The following is a 19,410-nucleotide window of genomic DNA, read 5'->3' as shown; positions in this document are numbered from 1 at the left end:
CCACCTATCACTGGCCCTCTATCCAGCTCTGCTTGTCCCACCACCACCACCGCCCCCCCGCCCCTTTAAACCAGCTTATATTTCACCCCTTTTCTATTTTTCCTTAGTTCTGTTGAAGAGTCATTCGGACTCAAAACGTTAACTGTGCTCCTCTCCACAGATGCTGCCAGACTTGCTGAGTTTTCCCAGGTATTTTTGTTTTTATTTTGGATTTCCAGCATCCGCAGTTTTTTGCTTTTGCCTTCAGGATCAAAGCAGCGCGACGCTATCAAAGGCGCTGAATACAGCAGCAAAACTCTTGAGAGTTTGATGCAGCCATGGGAAACCCAGATTGTAGATCTTCCTGAAACTTCCGTTCTCCCTTTTCCTATCGAATGCTGCAGCTACCATGTTGGCACAGAACTGGCTAGAGGATCCACCCGCAGATGGTCTATGGAGGTCTGCAAGGCCAGACAATGGATCCCAACAGATATCAAACATCTTCAGAAACAAAGGAAAGAAAAATCTTAATTGCACTTGCACAGCACCTGTAACAATCTCAGGATATGCTAAAGTGTCACATTCTTCCTTTTCAAATAACAGTCTGATTCCCTTTTGAATGCTTCGAATGGACCTGCCTCCACCACACTCTCAGGCAGTACATTCCAGATCTTAACCACTCGCTGTGTGAACATATTCTTCCTCATATCGCCATTGCTTCCTTTGCCAATTATCTTAACTCTGTGCCCCCTTGTTCTCGATTCTTCCAGTAATGGGAACAGTTTCTCCCTATCCACTCTGCCCAGACCCCTTCTCATTTTGAATACCTCTATCAAATTTCCTCTCAGTCTTCTCTTCTCCAAGGAGAATAGTTCCAAATTTTCCAATCTATCTTCTTAACTGAAGTTCCTCACCCCTGGAACCATTCTTGTGAATCTTTTCTGCACCAGCTCCAATGCCTTCACATCATTCCTAAAGTGCGGAACCCAGGTCTGGACACAATACTCCAGCTGAGACCGAACTAGTGACTTCTATAAGTTTAACATAGCCTCCTTGCTCTTGTACTCCATGTCCCTATTAATAAAGCCTAGGATACTGAATGCTTTATTAACCACACTCTCAACATGTCCTGCTACCTTCAATGACTGATGCACATGTACACCCAGGTCCCTCTGCTCCTGAACATCCTTTAGAATTGTAACCCTGATTTTATATTGTCTCTCCCATGTTCTTCCTACCAAAATGAATCACTTCACGTTTCTCCACATTGAATTTCACCTGTCACCTATCCGTCCATTCCACCAGCTTGTCTATGTCCTTTTGAAGTTCTGCACTGTCCTCCTCATAGGTCACAATGTTACAAGTTTTGTATCACCTGCAAATGTTGAAATTGTGCCCTGTGCACCACAGATTATTAATTAAGTCATTAATATGTGTCAGGAAAAGCAAGGGCCCCAATACTGATCCCTGGGGAACTCCACTGCAAACATACTCCAGCCCAAAAACCATTTATTAACCTTTACCCTCTGATTCCTGTTTCGCATCCATGTTGCTGCTGTCCCTTTTATTCTATGAGCTATAACTTTGTTCACAGGTCTATATCAAATGTCTTTTGGAAGTCCATGTACAGCACATCAACAGCATTACCCTCATCTACTCTCTCTGTTACCCCTTCAAAAAACTGCAGCAAGTCAGTTAAACATGATTTTCCCTTACCAAATCCATGCTGGCTTTCCTTAATTAACTCGCCTTTGGTAATGTGACTATTAATTTTGTCCCAATCTATTGTTTCTAGAAGCTTCCCCACCACTGAAGTTAAACAGTCTGGCCTGTAGTTGCCGGGCTTATCTTTAAACTCGTTTTTGAATAAGAGTGTAATGTTTGCCATTCTCCAGTCCTCTGGCACCACCGCCTGAGTCTAGGGATTATGGCCGGTGCCTCTGCAATTTCTACTCTCACTTCCTTCAGTATCCTTGGATGCACCTCATCCAGTCCCAGTGCCTTATCAACTTTAAGTATACACAGACTATCTGATACCTCCTCCTCTAATCCTTCTAGTGCATTAATTACCTTATCTTTCACCGTGGCCAAGGTAGCATCTTCTTTGGTCAAGACAGATGCAAAGTATTTTTTTAATACCTCAGCCATACTGAGCAAAACAGCAACTCCCACAACCAGCGATGGGAGTATCACCAGATAATCTTTCTGAGTGACAAATATTGGACAGGACATGGGCGAGAGTGCATGTACTTTTCTTTGGAATGGTGTTCTAGGATCTTTTGCATTCATCTGAGGGAGCAGATGAGACCTCAGTTTAATGTCTCATCCAGAGGACAGTGCCTGGTGTGGTGCAGCACTCTCTCAGTAGCGCACTGGGAGTATCAGCCTGGATTCTGGGCTGTGGTTTCTGGAATGTGGCTTGAGCCTTCTACTTTTGACTCAGGGGGTGAGAGTTCTGCTCAACTGAGCCATAGTTGGCACTTTGGTACAGCAAATGTATGAAATCAGTAATGAAGGATCCCTCACTAGTTATTAAGTTAACTGATAAACAAAGGCTTGTGAGCCATGCAGCACATACTGAAACGCATGCAACAATAGAACACTTGAGGCCCAAAGGGGGGTCTATCCTTGAGCTGACCAAATTTTAAGCAGGATTCCTGTATGCATGGGTTGCCTATACTGTCTATGATCAGTACATAAACACTGATAAATACTTGCTAAGAGTAATCAGCATTTGAAAGGCACAAGGCTGAGATGTTCACTGGTTTGCACCGAGGGTTGCCAACTTTGATTGGCCATATTTCTGGAGGTTTTTAATCACATGACCTCTAGCCACTCCACCTGGCCGATCAGCTTTTTTCTCTCTTCCCTGATATTTTTATAACCGATGAACGGGAGCCTACAAATATATTAAAATAAGCACTTTATTGCTATCCCTGTCCCAGCAAGTTTTCTCTCCCTGTGTTTTCATTCGGCCTGTGGGGCTATCTGAGAGATTAATCTTTATCCCTGCAGGCTCGGGGCCTATCCTGCTGACCTTTTCTACAGGGCCGAGCAGCAATTAGGAAAGAGAGCGTGAAACATGTCAAAGCCTCAACTGCGAAACCCAGTGAGGTTTGTTGGCAAAGGCAGGATTAATCTTCTTATCAATCTCCAAGTGTAGTTCATTTTAGATTCTTTTCCAGCAACAAACTCAGTCTGCAGGTATAGAATTACAACAACACCACTCCTTAAACTGAACCTCAGCAGTCTCAGGAAATGAACTAGTTGGCAGCCGAACTCTTCAGGCTGACTCTGGGCTGCCTCCAATCGTCTGCCCCTGTCAGTTTTGCCTGTCGCCATGGAGACCAGTTAGATTTACACACATTTTTGCCTTTTATAGTCAGTCTTTTTTTTCCCCTTTGGGTATTAGTTGGGTGCGCTGGTATGCAATTTGAACTAATACAGCTACTCTCTCACACGCACATATACACACACACACACACATACACATGCACGCATTGTGTGCCTGCAGGCCACTGGAAGAAAAGTTTTATTAAAAAGAAAGGACTGTCGGTAATGTCGAGATCCACTTAAAGATGGCCGTGCACAGGAGCTGAAGGTGGGATGGATTTTACTCAGGTGTGTACGCATGCAGAACATGCAGAGAAAACCTGCAAAATGAAATGGCTAGAGTGACAGTAATGAGGTTACAAACTGCAGCTTGTGTGAGGGGATCCAGACTTTGACTTGGCTGTTAATCAGAACTTACTCAGGATAAGGAGTCTGCAGTCAAATGGCTGAATGGCTCCTAGCAGTCGCTAATACTCACTGAATCAACAGAAGGCTCAGGTTATGAGCTTGTGTGGCTGCTTTTTAACAAAAGTATTTGTATGTAATATGTGTAGTTGAACCTTGTACCTCTTTGATCATAGTGTGTCTAATATAGCCTCAGCAACATTTATAAATCAATTTTAAATAGGGCGACCAGGTTTTCAAAAATCAAAACCAGAACAACAACGAAAATCCATGGGAAGGCGGGAGTCTGTGATGAGCAACATGGTGGGTGACCAATGGTGGGAGTCTGGGGGAGGGGCAGCGGAAGGTGGGAGGTCATGTGATGACATGTCCTGGAATATGTCCGGTCAGAGTTGGCAACGCTATTCAGTAGATCATTTAAAAGGTGTCACCAGCAGCAGAACCCTCGGTGCCAAAAAGGTAGCGGCAACTTCCTTGGAGATGTCAAGTGGGTGGCGGGGGGGAGGGATAAGGTCCACTGCGTGCACAGCAATGTGATGTGATGGGTGTTTACTGGAAGAAGGACAAAACTTCACACAGATTTTCTTCCTTCCCAGGCCCAGTTTATATCTGAAAACCGGGACATTTGAGCTTTTTTATTTTAGGGAAATGTCAGGACACTGGGATACTTAATGAACGAGCGGGACTGTCTTGGCAAAACCGAGACATGTGCCCACCATATCTCTAATATCGAAATATGTCCGGAGGAGCTCCTGGCAAGTTGAACGAGATGTGAAGTGCATTGCCGAGTTGGGGATGGAGTGGCTGGGTGGACGGATTGGTCAAAGAGGTGGCTTTGCAAGGAAGCTCTTAAAGGAACAAAGGAAAGAGGATGGGTTTTAGGGAGAGAATCCTAGCTGAAAGTTCAGCAGCCATTGGTGGAGTGAAGGCTGGGAGAAGATGCACAGGAGAGTAAGAAGACTGCTCAAGGCAGTGGTGGGAGGTTGTAGGGTTACATAAGAAATAGGAGCCATTCAGCCATTCGAGCCTGCTCCGCCGTTCCATGAGATCATGGCTGATCTTCTACTTCAATACCATGTTCCTGCGCTATCCCCATATCCCTTGCTGTTTGTAATATATAGAAATTTATTGATCTCAGTTCGAGGAGGTCACAGAGACAGAGGGAGGCAAGGCTGTGGGTGCCGGTGGGGGTGGATGAGTTCAAATGTCAGAATTACAAAGCTAGAGTTTGATGGAAACATTTGAGATGGAAATTAGGCCTTGTTGTATGGCCTGATCCGTTACTGGGTCAGCCCGTTTTTCAGGCTTTGTTGGTGGAGACCTAATTGAGGGGCCTAGCCCCGGCTTTCAGGCCCACATGCTGATATTTGACATGACCTGCTCTGCTTGGGATTTATAAATGGTTGCTCGGTGACCATCACCAGGAGGTAAGTAAACCCCAGCTGTGGAGCCAGGAGGGTCCTTCCCAGGACCTAACCTTGGTGAGGCAGCTGGCTTGAAATTCTTTTCTTCAAACTGGGCAAATTGACTGTGGAGAACCTACAGGCCCCGCTAATCTGCACCTTTGATTTTAATGAGAACTGAGGCTCAAATTCAAGCCTAGTGGTAAAAGTGCATTATTTTGTTGAAGTCAAAGGAAGCATACATTTATTGGGCTATAATGGGCTACCTAACCTCAAACACTCACTGTCGTGACAACCTTTGATGCGAATAGTACAGTAAGGACAATATTTAATTTCTTTAAAATGTATTGGTAATCTGTAATTGGTTTTAAGAATGTTTGAAAAGGATTTTTAAGAGTTTGCATCAACTTTAAAGGGATCAGTTGTAATTCTGCTGGATAATAAGAAAAACTAGTCCAGTGACCTGGTGATCCTTGTCCTGGAAGCAGCACCAACTGAAAGGAAGTTAAGACCAAAAGCTGTGCAGCCAGACATAAAGGAAGGCTGTAGACAGATGAGGAGAGGAGAACAGGGAAAGCACATTTACAAGGAGCTTGTGTGTGTGTGTGTGTGTGTGTGTGTAATACAGTTAAATAGGGCAGAAGCCGAAGAAAGGGTTAGAGAAGGGATTGTCAATTGGACAATTTTGCTGCTGCTGCTTTAGTTTTGCCAGAGCCGCCCAGACCATTTAACCGGATGTATGAAGGGGATGGGATAAAAGAGTCTCTGGGTAATCTATGTTATCAAGGCTGCTGTGAACCTGGCTAAGGACATTCTGTGGAAATGTGCTGTTCAGGTGACAGCCACATCCAGGAAACTTGGATGGAATACGTTTGCCAGTGAGTGCGACTTGAGGGCCGAATCAATTGAGTGGGAAAGTGAGAGATCCTCCGTACCAGAGGCCAAATTAGAGAACCTTGGAACTGCACGTGGTATTAGATGCCTACGGGACCGATGCAGGTGCTTGCCGTTGTGTAAGATGGCCTTTGTTGTATCAACTATTTAAAGTGAAATTTACTTTTTTATTTGAAATATCATTTGCTTGTTAATTCATGTTTAATTTGCTTTGGTTCTGGTTTGTGTTAAAGTAAAAGTTGCAAAAGGTGAAATCTTATTGGTAATTTCCGCACTTGAGGGCCCTTCAGTAAATTTGGTTGCTTTGGTTTATGGTTTCCACATGGAGATTATATCACTGTCCATTTGGTGTTAAAATTTAAAATTAACTCCTTTTTGAGAGCTTTCAACACTGATAAACTACTGTGTAAAGGCAAATATTTCCTCCCAAAAACCCTGGGTCTTGTTATGAAAAGCCAATTGCAGCCACGAATTACTTACGGGTACACTGAACTTTTTAAGAAAGACTTGTGTGTTTTTAAAGAAATACGAACAAAGACACTGAGCCACAGATGGCTGATAATGTAAGGTGACCACCTTCTGGAAAATTTCTATGCGGATTATATTGACAGACCTGTCCTGAGAGAACATGGAATGTCGCAACTGAAAAGTTGTCATGGCCTTTTTCAAGCAGAGACACTTGAAAGGGAGATAGGGAAGATGCAGAAGACTGAACTTTAACCTCCTGTGGTTGTGGAGACAAAAGACTGATTTGCACGTCTCAGCAGTCACCCAAAAATCCATCTCCTGTTGATTTATATATCAGAATGTGTAAATAGTTCTGATATGAATGTAAGATGACTATTTCCTCTCCTGGAATACACAGAGGGGCAAAAGGGTTAAAAAGCTGGTGTGCTGTGAGAGTGACAACACAAGAAGACCAACTAATCACCCCTACAATTGCAGGTGGAAGTCTCTCTCTCTCTCTCTCTCTCTCTACTGCTGGAGGCAGAAGCCGCAATCAAACAGGAAATAGCCTCTTCAGCTACCCTGCAGAACCAAGTGTCTCCAAACTCATTGCAAAACTGCCAAAGTCATCTCTACCGGAATCACCCAACTTATCGGCTGCAACATACCACCACCTACGCCTCACAGACTGGCTGTAGGCTGATTCATTTTTAAATTTTCTTTATTTGGACTCTTACATTCTCATTTCTGACCTGTGTGCATGTGTGTCGCATTTTTATTATTTTTCTCTGGTTTTAGTAATTAATAAACTTACTCTTTCTTTGACTCAAGAAAGCCTGGGTCCTTTTAAAAAAAGTAAATATATTTGGGCTGGGAAAAGGTACCTGCAAGGGATCCCTTTTAAATTAACCAACCATTGGTGTTGAATAATGAAGGGGAGCCAGCTCATTCCTCTTCACCAGGGAGCGTGACAAAATTGGGATCCTGTTCAGGGAGTTACCAATTTGGGGGACCTTGCCCGGGGAGGGGGCGGTTGTAACAGTCTCAACATACAGAGCACGAGTCAACATTTAAGTTGCATTTCAGTAAATGTCCAAATAGAAAAAGGTAGAGGTTTGAGGTCAATCATTGAAATCATGAGTTCTGAGGCAGGCACAAAATTTGGACCCCATCTTGAGAATCTCATTAGCATGTCCTAAAAAAACACCAATGCAGCACAAATGAAAATCATTCCAAGCCATCAGTGCCCAAAAGAAGTCATCGAACTGGGGCACTCATGAGGCACAGCGGCCAGGGGAAATATGATCATGGCCATTTTTAATGTAGCCGATTTTGAGGCAATAAAACTGTAGAAAATGCATCATTAGCAAGGGGAAATCCAAAAAAAAAATGCATAAATCACTAGAAGGCACCAGAAGTGAGGCCTACATTTTAAATACAAGTTGATAGGTTGTTCCGAACTGGCATAAATTCAGGAGATTTGCCGGTAGCTGCACTTTTATCGGGGACGTGGATCTACACTGATGAATAGTGGCTGCTGAAATTTCCCAGAATTGAGGAAATTCTGGTGTAGTGCAAATACAGAGCACGAGTCATTTCTGCCAGAATTTCCTTGATCTTTGTGCAGGAGATCATTGTAAGGACACAACCAATGCACGGTTTTTAGCTGCCAGCTGTTCTAGTCACTAACCCAATCAGTTATATTAGGCTTTCTTGGGTCATTACTGAGTCATCAGGCTTTCTGACTCCAGATGTCAGGAAATGACTTGTCTTGGCAGTAAGCTAGCTGAGTAAACACTGACTGTGTATAATTGTCCAAACATCCTCTTACCTGATTGTTTGATTTTTCACCCATTTTCTCTTCTGCTGTTTTCAACCACTTTTGCTTTCATTCAATCTCATCATATGGCTGGCATTTACTGTCCACCCCGAGATGCCCTGTAAAGGTGGTGATGGGCCACTGTCTTCAACCACTTCAGAGGTCAGTAAAGAGGTTTTTTTTCCCTTTTGCTCTTTCATGTGGGCATTGCAGGCAAGGTCAGCATTTATTGCCCACTACTATTTGCTCTTGAACTGACTGGCTTTTGCTAGGCCATTTCAGAGGATACTTAAGAGTCAGCCACATTGCTGTGAGTCTGGAGTCACATGTAGACCAGACCGGGTAAAGACAGTACATTTCCTCCTTTAAAGGACATTAGTGAACCAGATGGGTTTTTATAACAACCAATGGTCACCATTACTGAGATTAGCTTTATATTCCAGATTTTTATTAATTCAATTTAAATTCCACCATTTCTTCTGGTGGGATTTGAAACCACGTCCCCAGAGCATTAGTTTGGACCTCTGGATTACTAGTCTAGTGAGATTGCTACTATGCTACTTTCTCCCCTATAAACTGTGTAAATGCAGGACTGGAGTCACGTATCAGCCTGGCAAAGGATACCTAGCTGGCACCTGGACCAATGGCCCCGGGTCAAAACAATGCATTGCAGTGTTGCCTGAGATTGAATTTCGGAGCCTTTGGCCTGTGTGGGTCATCAATCAGTGCAGGCATCGGGCCTAGCCTATCGACCTGATTCAAACTGGTTGTTGAGTAACCATTGTCATTGACTGGGAGCAGTGAGGTAGAATGGTGTGGAAGGCAAGTGTCACTAATCTGTGACATGGAATAAAAGGTTATGCTGTAGTTTTTATGGGATTCAGAGTGCACAGTTCAGTATAAAGAAAGCGCTTGCATTTATATAGCGCCTTTCACAACTACAGGAAGTTCCAAAGCACTTTACAGTCAAATATTTTTCAAGGATAGACACTACTGTAATTTGCTCTCAACAAGGTCTCACAAGTAGAAAGTTGGTACCTCCTACAGTGCAGCAGTCCCTCGGTGCGACACTGTGAGCTTTAGCATAGATTATGTGGTTGAGTCTCTGGAGTTTGGCTTAAACTCACAACTTTCAGATTCTGTGGTGAGAATTCTGCCCATTGACACACAACTCTCATATCAAAGGGAATAATTACTTCATGTGCCATGTATGGCAGAACCCAAAATACACTTGTCGAGTTGAGGCTTACAGCTTCAGAACATTGAGAAAATGCTTCTTTATTTTCACGTGCTGTTGTAATGAAACCAACACTAAGCTTTCTCTCGGCAGAGCAGTGGGAATCCAACATTAAATTTGATTGTTAAAAAATTCATTTACAGAAAAGGTGGTGGTGAGCTGCCTTCTTGAACCGCTGCAGTCCATGTGGTGTAGGTACACCCACAGTGCTGTTAGGGAGGAGTTCCAGGATTTTGACCCAGCGACAGTGAAGGAACGGCGATATATTTCCAAATCAGGATGGTGAATGACTTGGAGGGGAACTTCCAGGTGGTGTTCCCATCTATCTGCTGCCCTTGTCCTTCTAGATGATAGTGGGTTTGGAAGGTGCTGCCTAAGGAGCCTTGGCTGAGTTTCTGCAGTGCATCATGTAGATGGTACACAGTGCTGCTACTGTATGTTGGTGGTGGAGGGAGTGAAAGTTTGTGGATGTGGTGCCGATCAAGTGGGCTGCTTTTGCTTTGTCCTTGATGGTGTCAACCTTCTTAAGTGTTTTAGAGTTGCACTCATCCAGGCAAGTGGTGGGTATTTATCATGCTCCTGACTTGTGCCTTGTGGTGGTGGACAGGCTTTGGGGAGTTAGGAGGTGAGTTACTCGTCGCAGGATTCCCAGCCTCTGACCTGTTCTTGTAGCCACAGTATTTATATGGCTAGTCCAGTTCAGTTTCTGGTCAATGGTAACCCCCAGGATGTCGATAGCGGGGGAATCAGCGATGCCATTGAATGTCAAGGTGCGATGGTTAGATTCTCTCTTGTTGGAGATGGTCATTGCCTGGCACTTGTGTGGCACGAATGTTACTTGCCACTTAGCAGCCTAAGCCTGGATGTTATCCAAGCCTTGCTGTATTTGAACATGGACTGCATAGGAATTGCTAGTGGGTAAAAGACCAAGGCCGGTCTAGTTCATTTGCACCCACCCTTATAATTGCACAATACAACAATATTGGGGCTGTTACCTAATCTTAGCATCCGCCTCCAAGAGACGAAAGACCAGGAGAGCTCACAGTCTTGGGAATTCTGGAAAACATGGGAGTCCAAAGTCACCTCTCCCTTGAGCCCCAGCACTTACCACAAGATGTGTCTGGAATCTCTCATACGCTTTATTCCAAAATATTATTTTCAGAAGGCCTTTCTATCCAATAACTATTTGGATGAATCAATATTAACTGCCTCCACCTGGAAGCCTGTTTCACTCGCTCACTGAAATGTAGCTTATGCAGAGCAAAATGCTGGGAATGCTGAAAATCAGAAATACCACAGAAAATGCTGGAAATACTCCGCAGGTCTGGCAGCATCGGTGGAGAGGGAGATGTTTTAGGTTAATGATCTTTCATCAGGAAAGCTCCAATGATAAGCTGCTGATCTGAATTCTGTTTCTCCCTCCAGCTGCTGCCTGACCAGTTGAATATTTCCTATGGTTTCTATTTTTATTGTTGTTTTCACAGGTTTGTTTTGAATTTACCTCCTTTCAATCACAGGCTGGGCCCTCTAGTTTTATAGTTCTCAATATTTAATGAGTATTGCAAGTAGGGACCATGAAATCCAGCACCCATAAAACAAGAAACATATTTCTTTACTTGTAGCTGATATTCTGTCTGTTTTCTTTCCAGATACATTTGAGTTGTTGCAAGACATCATTATCAGAAACCGTGGGATATCAAGATGGCAGACAGTGGTGTCTCGCCCAATGGGCAGCTTCCAAGGTCACATGACCAAAGAGGCACCGTTGGCTCCGCTCCTCGCAAAGGGAAGAGAGCGGTGAATGCTGCCAGTGAGCCCGAGACAAACGTGTCCTTAGAGTTCTCCAAGAACTACCCTGCACTCTGTCAGTGGATGCCAGGTCCAAACGTCTCGGTCCTCCAGCCCAATCAGCGGGTCCGGAGAGCGAACATGTCAGCGGGCAGAGCTGCTGTCCGACAGCCGGAGATCCGAGGCTGCCCTGAACCGGGCAAACCAGGAGAGTGCACCCCTTCAGAAGAGTGTCCCCCTTCAGGAGATGGCCAGAGGGACAGGAGGCAGGAGGGAGAGCTGCATCCCTGTTTACAGAAACGCACCTACTTAACAGACAGGATCCTTAACTGTGAGGAGGGTCCACTTGATGGAGGCAAAGGCACCTTAAGAAAGTATACCAAACAGGGTATGTCGAGAGGGGCAGCGGGATTGGCCAATGTGGAAAACTCTCCTTGGCTAATTGGGGAGAAGCCTCAAAAATCAAATGCAAAGAATTGGAGTCCTCCGAAAGGGTTCTGGAAAGTTCTTGGGACGGAAAGTGTAGCATTGCATGATAGGGCGGATACTTTTGACAATGAAATTCTCCAGAAGGAAACTTGGAATGCCAACGACTCAGAGCATCCCAATACCGACTATGGCAATGGGCCTGGGCAAAGGGGTCCGTCAGAGGAGTTGCCGGGGGCTGAAAGCTTTGACATCTCCACACTCAGATATGGAGAGTGGACTGCAGAGAAATGGAATGCGCACAAACCTGGCCATCTGGAGGGCCTCTGGAGGACAGACAGCTGGGAGAGCGTCAGCAGTAATGCCAGTTTGTTATCTCTGACAGAAAGGGTGGAGCTGAACCGCTCCATCCTCAAGCGGACACTGAGGCCTGCTCACCTCCAGCCAGGGCCTGGTGTTGAAAGCCTGCCCCAGGAGAAACTCACAGCACCTGACTGCCAATTCCAACCCAACCTGCTGGATGACATCTTACCAGGGAAGGCATGTATTAAGCAAGGTAAAGTCTTTCCTACATGGTGCTTGACAGTGCCTGGAGCATTCAATCCTCCCTCAATGGATTAGCTGTGTTTTTGCACAGTACTTTCACTCTAGTGCTTCCAAGCAGTCATTTCATTACCTTTGTGTGTGTCTGGATCCTGGGATTCCCTACCTAATACCATCACTGAAGGCCCATTACTGTAATGTTCTGCCTTTGACTCAGTATGGAAATTGCTGCTGCCTTTCAGTGGCCTTTGGGAGAGAGTCCACCATAGTGCTGATTATGGAAATTAAAATGGGGCAGGTTCTACATCATGTTCAAACCACAAAGCTGCTATCATACAAGGTGAAAATCTAACCTTACAAAGTGATAAGTTTGTTCAGATTTTGCTCTTGTATTTCAGTGATTAGCGGAATATTCTCCACTTGCCTGAATGAGTGCAGCTCCATCAGCTCTGAGAAGCTTGACACCATCAAGGACAGAGCAGCCCCCCCCATCCACAAGCATTCACTCCCTCCACCACCAACACACAGTGACAGCAGTGTGTGTACCATCTACAAGATGCACTGTAGCAACTCAGCAAGCATCCTTCAACAGCACCTTCCAAACTCACAATCACTACCCTCTAGAAGGTCAAGGGCAGCAGATACATGGGAACCTGGAAGTTCCCCTAAAGATCACTCACCATCCTGACTTGAAAATATATCGCCGTTCCTTCACTGTCACTGGGTCAAAATCCTGGAACTCCCCTCCTAACAGCACTGTGGGTGTACCTACACCACATGGACTGCAGCGGTTCAAGAAGGCAGCTCACCACCACCTTCTCAAGGGCAATTAGGGATGGGCAATAAATGCTGGCCCAGCCAGCGAAGCCCACATACTGTGAAAAGAATTTTTAAAAATCAGCGTGTCACTGAACCCATTCATTCAGCTCCCCAGAAGTCTTCCCTCGTTTGAAAGAAAGATTTGTATTCCTATAGTGCCTTTTACAACCTCAGGATATCCCAAAGTGCTTCACAGCCAACAAAGTGCTTTTAAATTGTTGTAAGGCGGGAGAGGCAGCAGCCAATGTGAACAGCAAGATCCCACAGACAGCACTGAGTTAGTGACATGACTGAAATCAGTTGTGGGATAAATATTGATTATGACGCTGGAGAGAGCTCCCCTGCTCTTCTTCAAGATAGAACCGTGTCTTTTTTTTTTACAATAACCTGAGAGGGCAGGCCGAGCCTCGGTTTGATGACTCAGCTGGAAGATGGCACCTCCGACAATGTAGCACTCCCTCAGTATGGCACCAGGGTGTTACTCTGGATGATGCGCTCAAGTCTGTAGAGTGAAACTTGAGTCATTGACTCAAGTCACTTGACTGAGAGGCGAGAGCTGTACAGACACTCAGCCACCGTTGTCATACACTGAGTTGTTTATCTTTGCATTGCACTACCATCTGCACATGAGCATCATTATGGTGACTGCCCCATTGGCAGCTGTGATCTCCAACAGTGGGGTAAGGGACTGGAGGGAGGTCACTCTCCACCTGGGTGTGCATGTGAAACTGCACTCGCTGGTCTTCTGGATGCAGCATTCAACTGAAGCATTGCCCCTCAAGTATTTATTCAATATTGAATCTGCTTCCACGACCAACCCCCACCCCGCTCTGCGCACCCCCCCACCCACCCCCCGCCTCCCCCCCACTTACCTGCACAGCAGTCCAGATCATAATAACTCACTGTGTAAAAAGAAAATTCTCATCACGCCTCGTTTTTGCTAATTAGCCCATATCCTCCAGTTATTGAGTAGAGACAATGCAGACAGTGGTGTAGTGGTAATGTCACTGGACTAGCAACCTAGAAGCCCAGGCTAATGCTCTGGGTCCATGGGCTCCAATCCACCCCTAGTAGCTGGTGGAATTTAAATTCAATGTATAAATCTGGAATTGAAAGCTACTCTCAGTAATGGTGACTGTGAAACCATTGTTGGAAAAACTTGTCTGGTTCACTAATGCCCTTAAAGAAAGGAAATCTCCCAGCCTAGCCTACATGTGACTCCAGACCCACAGAAAAGTAGTTGGTTCTCACCCTCTGAATTGGTGTGACAAGCTACTTGGGAAATAGGGATGGGCAATGAATGCTGGCAGCAATGCCTGCATCTCATAAAAGATTAAATAAATTTACTTTATCAAAACTTGAATATTGCAGAAAAAAGAGACATGTTATTGAAGCTTTTCGTCTTGTACTCATCAGGACAAACACAAGAATACAAAATTTCAAACAATCACCACAATTTATGTGACAGGAGCAAAGGGTGCCAAATTGGTTAGGAAGTTGACTCTGATTGGCCAAGGCATTACCATAGAGAAAGCAATAGGGAATTATAGGCTCCCCAAGTTTTCGGGTAATTCAAAAAAGATGCATGGCTTGAACATATTCCTTTTATTTGCAGAGAACGGGTCCCTGTGTATGAATGTATGTCGCTTCTAGCAAGTATAAATGAGCCATGTTATGCATTCCCCATTGCATTCCCCATGGCCACACTTCAGCCAATCAGAGTCGATGTGCCAGCCAATCAGCACCCCTTCCTCCCCCTCCCCTTCCCTCCCTTCAATTGATCCTTCACTTTCTGGTCCCCTCTTCCTCCCTACCCCTAATGCCTCCTCCCTTCCTCCTCTTCCCTCCCCTCCCTTCCTCATCCCTTTCTTCCTCCTCTCCTCTTTCCCATTCCCCTCCCCCCTCCTTGCCCTTCCCCTCCCTCCTCCGCTTACCCTTCCCTCCCCTCTCCTTCCTCTCCTACCCTTCCTACTCCCCTCCTACCCTTTCTCCTGCCCCTCCCTCTCTCCTACACTTCCTCTTCCCCTTTCTCCTCCCCTTCCCCATTCTCTCCTTCTCCCTTCCCTGCCCTTTCTCACTCCATCCCCTCTCCTTCCCTTCCCCCTTCCCTCTCCCTCCCCTCACTTGCCCCTGCCTCTCACTCCCCTTCACTTCCCCTCCTGTCATTCCCACTCCACTCTGCTGCACTCCTCCCTGCCCTCTCTTCCCCTCCATCCTACTCTTCCTTCCCTCTTACCCCTCCCCATTCCTCCTCTTGCCTCCCTGCTTGACATAGCCTTGTCTATTTATTTATTTGTTCACAGGAATTGGGAGCTGCTGGCTAGGCCAGCATTTATTGCCCATCCCTAGTTGCCCTTGAGAAGGTGGTGGTGAGTTACCTTCTTGAACCGCTGCAGTCCATGTGGTGTAGGTACACCCACAGTGCTGTTAGGGAGGGAGTTCCAGGATTTTGACCCAGCGACAGTGAAGGAACGACGATATATTTCCAGGTCAGGATGGTGAGTGACTTGGAGGGGATCTTCCAGGTGGTGGTGTTCCCATGTATCTGCTGCCCTTGTCCTTCTAGACGGTAGTGGTCATGGGTTTGGAAAATGCTGTTGAAGGAGTCTCAGTGAGTTACTGCAGCGCATCTTGCATGTGGTACACACTTTTGCCAGTGTGCATTGATGGTGGAGGGAGTGAATGTTTAAGGTGGTGGATGGGGTGCCAGTCAAGTGGATTACTTTGCCCTGGATGGTGTTGAGCTTCTTGAGTGTTGATGGAGCTTCACTCATCCAGGCATTTGTTGCATTAAATTACTTGAAGACATTGAAAATGAAAATAATGATTAAAACTCATCATGGAAACCAATAATTGACATTTTTACATTTTATGGTGGCGAGCATGGTGATACACAAGGTAACATTATTGCGTGGGACATGCTAGATAAACTGTTAGTTATTATCCATATATTTGTGTACTGACTTAACTGTCGCTATCATTTTTGAATAATTCAAATTTATAGGTGTTAAAAGTTACTCCAACATAGATGAATGTGTTTTTGATGTGTTAATGCATTAAAATGGGTCATGTGGGTTAGGTTTCAACCTATAAGGGCACAGTTGTTTCAGCCAATAGTGGCTGTGCTGGGAGAATGGATCCTTCTTTCATGTGTGGGAGGATAACAAGTTGGATTTTTAAAACGTTTTTCATAATGTATTTTCAGATGCAGTAACATGAAGAGTAATGTAAAGAGGAAGTAAGGAGGCTACAAAGTGACCAAATTATCCAAATTCAGAGGGATCTGGGTGTCCTAGTGCATGGATTACAAAAGGCTAGAATACAGACACAGCAAGTAATTAGGAAAGCTAATAGAATGTTATCATTTATTGCAAGAGATTTGAATACAAAAGTAGGGAGGTTATGCTTCAGTTGTGCAGGGCACAAGTGAGACCACATTTAGAGTACTGTGTACAGTATTGGTTTCCTTATTTAAGGAAAGATGCAAATGCATTAGAAGCAGTTCAGAGAAGGTTTACTGGGCTAATACCAAGAATGGAAGAGTTGTCTTATGAGGAAAGGTTGGACAGGTTAGTTTTGTATTCGCTGGAGTTTAGAAGAGTAAGAGGCCACTTGACTGAAACATATAAGATCCTGAGGGGTCTTGACAGGGTGGATGTGGAGAGGATGTTGCCTCTTGTGGGAGAATCTAGAACTAGGGGTCACAGTTTAAAAAGAAGGGGTCGTTCATTTAAGGCCGAGATGGGGAGAAATTTTTTCTCTCAGAGGGTTGTGAGTCTTTGGGACTCTCTTCCTCATAAGGTGGTGGAAGCAGAGTCTTAGAATATTTTTAAGGCAGAGCTCGATAGATTCTTGATAAACAAGGGGTTGAAAGGTTATTGGGGGTAGGCAGAAATGTGGGGTTGAGGTTAAATTCAGATCAGCCATGATTTTATTGAATGACAGAGTAGGCTTGAGGGGCTGAGTGGTCTACTCCTCCTAATTCGTATGTATGTATTTAGTTTTTTGTAAAGTGATTAAGTAAGCCACTAATGAGGTTTATAAGCTAACTGTCAACATAAATCAATTTATGTTTGAAAAAAAAAGACACTCGTGACGTTTAGATCAAATCTCTTGACTTTTAAGAGTTTGTCCCGTGAGTTATAAGATGGTGGGGCTGGCATTTACTGAATGGAGTATCTTAAAGGAAGTGAACGAGAGAGAGAGAGGTGAAGAGGTTTAATTTCCAGAATTTAGGCCGGCCTAGGTAGCTAAACATATAGGGCGACTAAAAATTGGGCCTGACATATTCAGCAGTGGGATGAAGGCCTGTGACCCCACATTGTCCATTTCACGTTTAATAAATGGTTGCGATACACACTAATTTCTACCTCTCTGCATTTGAGTCCTCAGGTCTCTGTGCTCATTCACACACCCCTTTACATTGAGTGTAATCTTCCATTCCTCAATTTCATTCCCAAAGTGTAGACTTACCCTCATGAACTTATAGCTGCCACCAGCTTGCCCCCTCTCCAGACTGCCTTTGTCCTCTTGGAGTATTCCATTGCCCTGCTTCTTTGTTTTCTGAAGCTACACCCTGCCTTTTTCAATGGAGCAGTTTCTGACACTGTGCTCCCCAATGCCGAGTCCACACCATTGATTTGAACCATTCTTTCTTTCCCCAGGCTGCGGGACAGTGCAGAGTGACAGTGACTGGGACTCGGGGATTTCACTGCAGGAGTCTGATCGTGGAATGAGGTATGGAGCATATTGCTGTCGATCTGTTCATATTGTTTCCAGGGTTTGGTGACTGAGGGTACACACTGCTGTGCCAGATGTTGAACTCTTTTTAATGGGACCACCTATAGTAAAAGGAGCAAATCATTCAGCTTCTCAAGCCTGTTCCTCAAGACTGTTTACCCACTTTCTATCCATTTATCTTTATATCCTTACCCAACAATATCTAATAACCTGTCTTGGGAGATTGAACATGGTGAGGGAGAGAGTTCCAGATTTCTACTAGCCTTTGTGTGAAGAAGTGCTTTCGGATTTCACCTCTGAACAGCCTAGCTCTAAACTTAAGGTTGCATTGCCTCGTTCTGTACCTTCCCACCAGAGAAAATAGTTCCTATCAATCCTTTATTCATTTTAATCATTTCAATTCAATTAAATCACCCCTCAACCTTGCGTATAATTCTTTCTTATAGCTGTTTTAGAAGTGAATGTAATAATCGCCTAAACCCCCACCTCGCACATATTTCTGATCTTTGCGCTGTCACTTTTTTTTCACATAAACTAAAAGAAAACAAAATGTCCAAATAGTTCTTGGCACACTCAGTTAATGTCTATGTCAACATCACAGTTAGATGACGCCATATAATGCAATATAATGCTTATACCTCCTGTCCACTAGGGGAGCCTATGTTTTCATATGTCATATTGTGTAGTAAGCATTTTATTAAATATACCACCCTCTGTCCAGCGGTTTACCCCTCTCCCATTATAAAGATGTCCTTCTCATATGAGGGGTACAGGTTCTCCATCACTTTGTACATAGTACTGTGTACAGTATTGGTCTCCTTATTTAATGAAGGACGTAGATGTGTTCGAAGCAGTTCAGAGAAGGTTTAGCACAATAATACCTGGGCCAGGATATTTAGGTCAGCGAGCGGGTGGGGTGGGGCCTGCTTGCCGATGCGTAAAATGACGATCGATGATGTCAGACCGAACTCCCGACGTCACCCCACCTCATTTCAATTTTCAGGTCAGCGGGGGCACGGTTAAGTCAGCTGTGTGCCCGCCGACCAGTCAATGGCCACATGAGGCTATTTAAAAAAGTAATTAATGGACCTGCCTGTCCAGCCTTAAGGTTGGCGGACAGGCCAGGAGCCCTGGCGGGCTTCAGAGAAAGCATGAAACCTCATCCACAGGCAGGATGAGATTTCATGAGGGTTTTTAATTATTTAATAAAAGTATGATTAAAAGTGGTGGACATGTCCCAGCACATATGGTAGTGTCACATGGGACATGTCAGGGGAATTTTGTTTTTGTACACTGACCATTTTTAAATTTGGTGCCGATCCCCCTGAGGCAGCACTTAGCCTCAGGGAGGTGAGTGCGCTTTTTTGCACGAATGTGTAAAAGAGGACACTCTCGGCTGAGGGAATCCTCCCCCCCCCACCACCACCCCCTGCACAGGGAGTGCATAGCGCTTCCTGGTGGACGTCATGCTGGGCGGGCCTTAATTGGCCCCCCTACGTAAAATGGCGGTCTCCCCCCCCCGATTGAGGGCACCGATCGGAGGCACACCTGCATGCGCCCGCTCCTGCACTTCACCC

The 19,410-nt window shown here is 45.0% G+C and overlaps 1 protein-coding gene across 2 annotated transcripts in view; it reads left to right on the top strand.

The window, feature by feature from the left end:
• The first annotated feature begins 4,097 nt into the window (after nt 1–4,097).
• LOC121288881 (uncharacterized protein KIAA1614-like) overlaps nt 4,098–19,410 on the top strand; it is a 96,619-nt gene continuing 81,306 nt past the window's right edge. For both annotated transcript variants that reach the window (XM_041207688.1, XM_041207687.1), the window contains exons 1-4: nt 4,098–4,176; nt 11,167–12,287; nt 16,299–16,331; nt 17,758–17,830. In XM_041207688.1, coding sequence (XP_041063622.1) covers nt 17,826–17,830 — 5 coding nt within the window. In that variant the 5' untranslated portion in view covers nt 4,098–4,176; nt 11,167–12,287; nt 16,299–16,331; nt 17,758–17,825. The remainder of the gene's footprint in view (nt 4,177–11,166; nt 12,288–16,298; nt 16,332–17,757; nt 17,831–19,410) is intronic.

Source organism: Carcharodon carcharias, chromosome 16 (assembly GCF_017639515.1).
Source record: "Carcharodon carcharias isolate sCarCar2 chromosome 16, sCarCar2.pri, whole genome shotgun sequence".
NCBI lineage: Eukaryota > Metazoa > Chordata > Chondrichthyes > Lamniformes > Lamnidae > Carcharodon > Carcharodon carcharias.
Note: the sequence above shows the minus strand (reverse complement) of the source record. Positions and strands in the feature narration are given on the sequence as shown.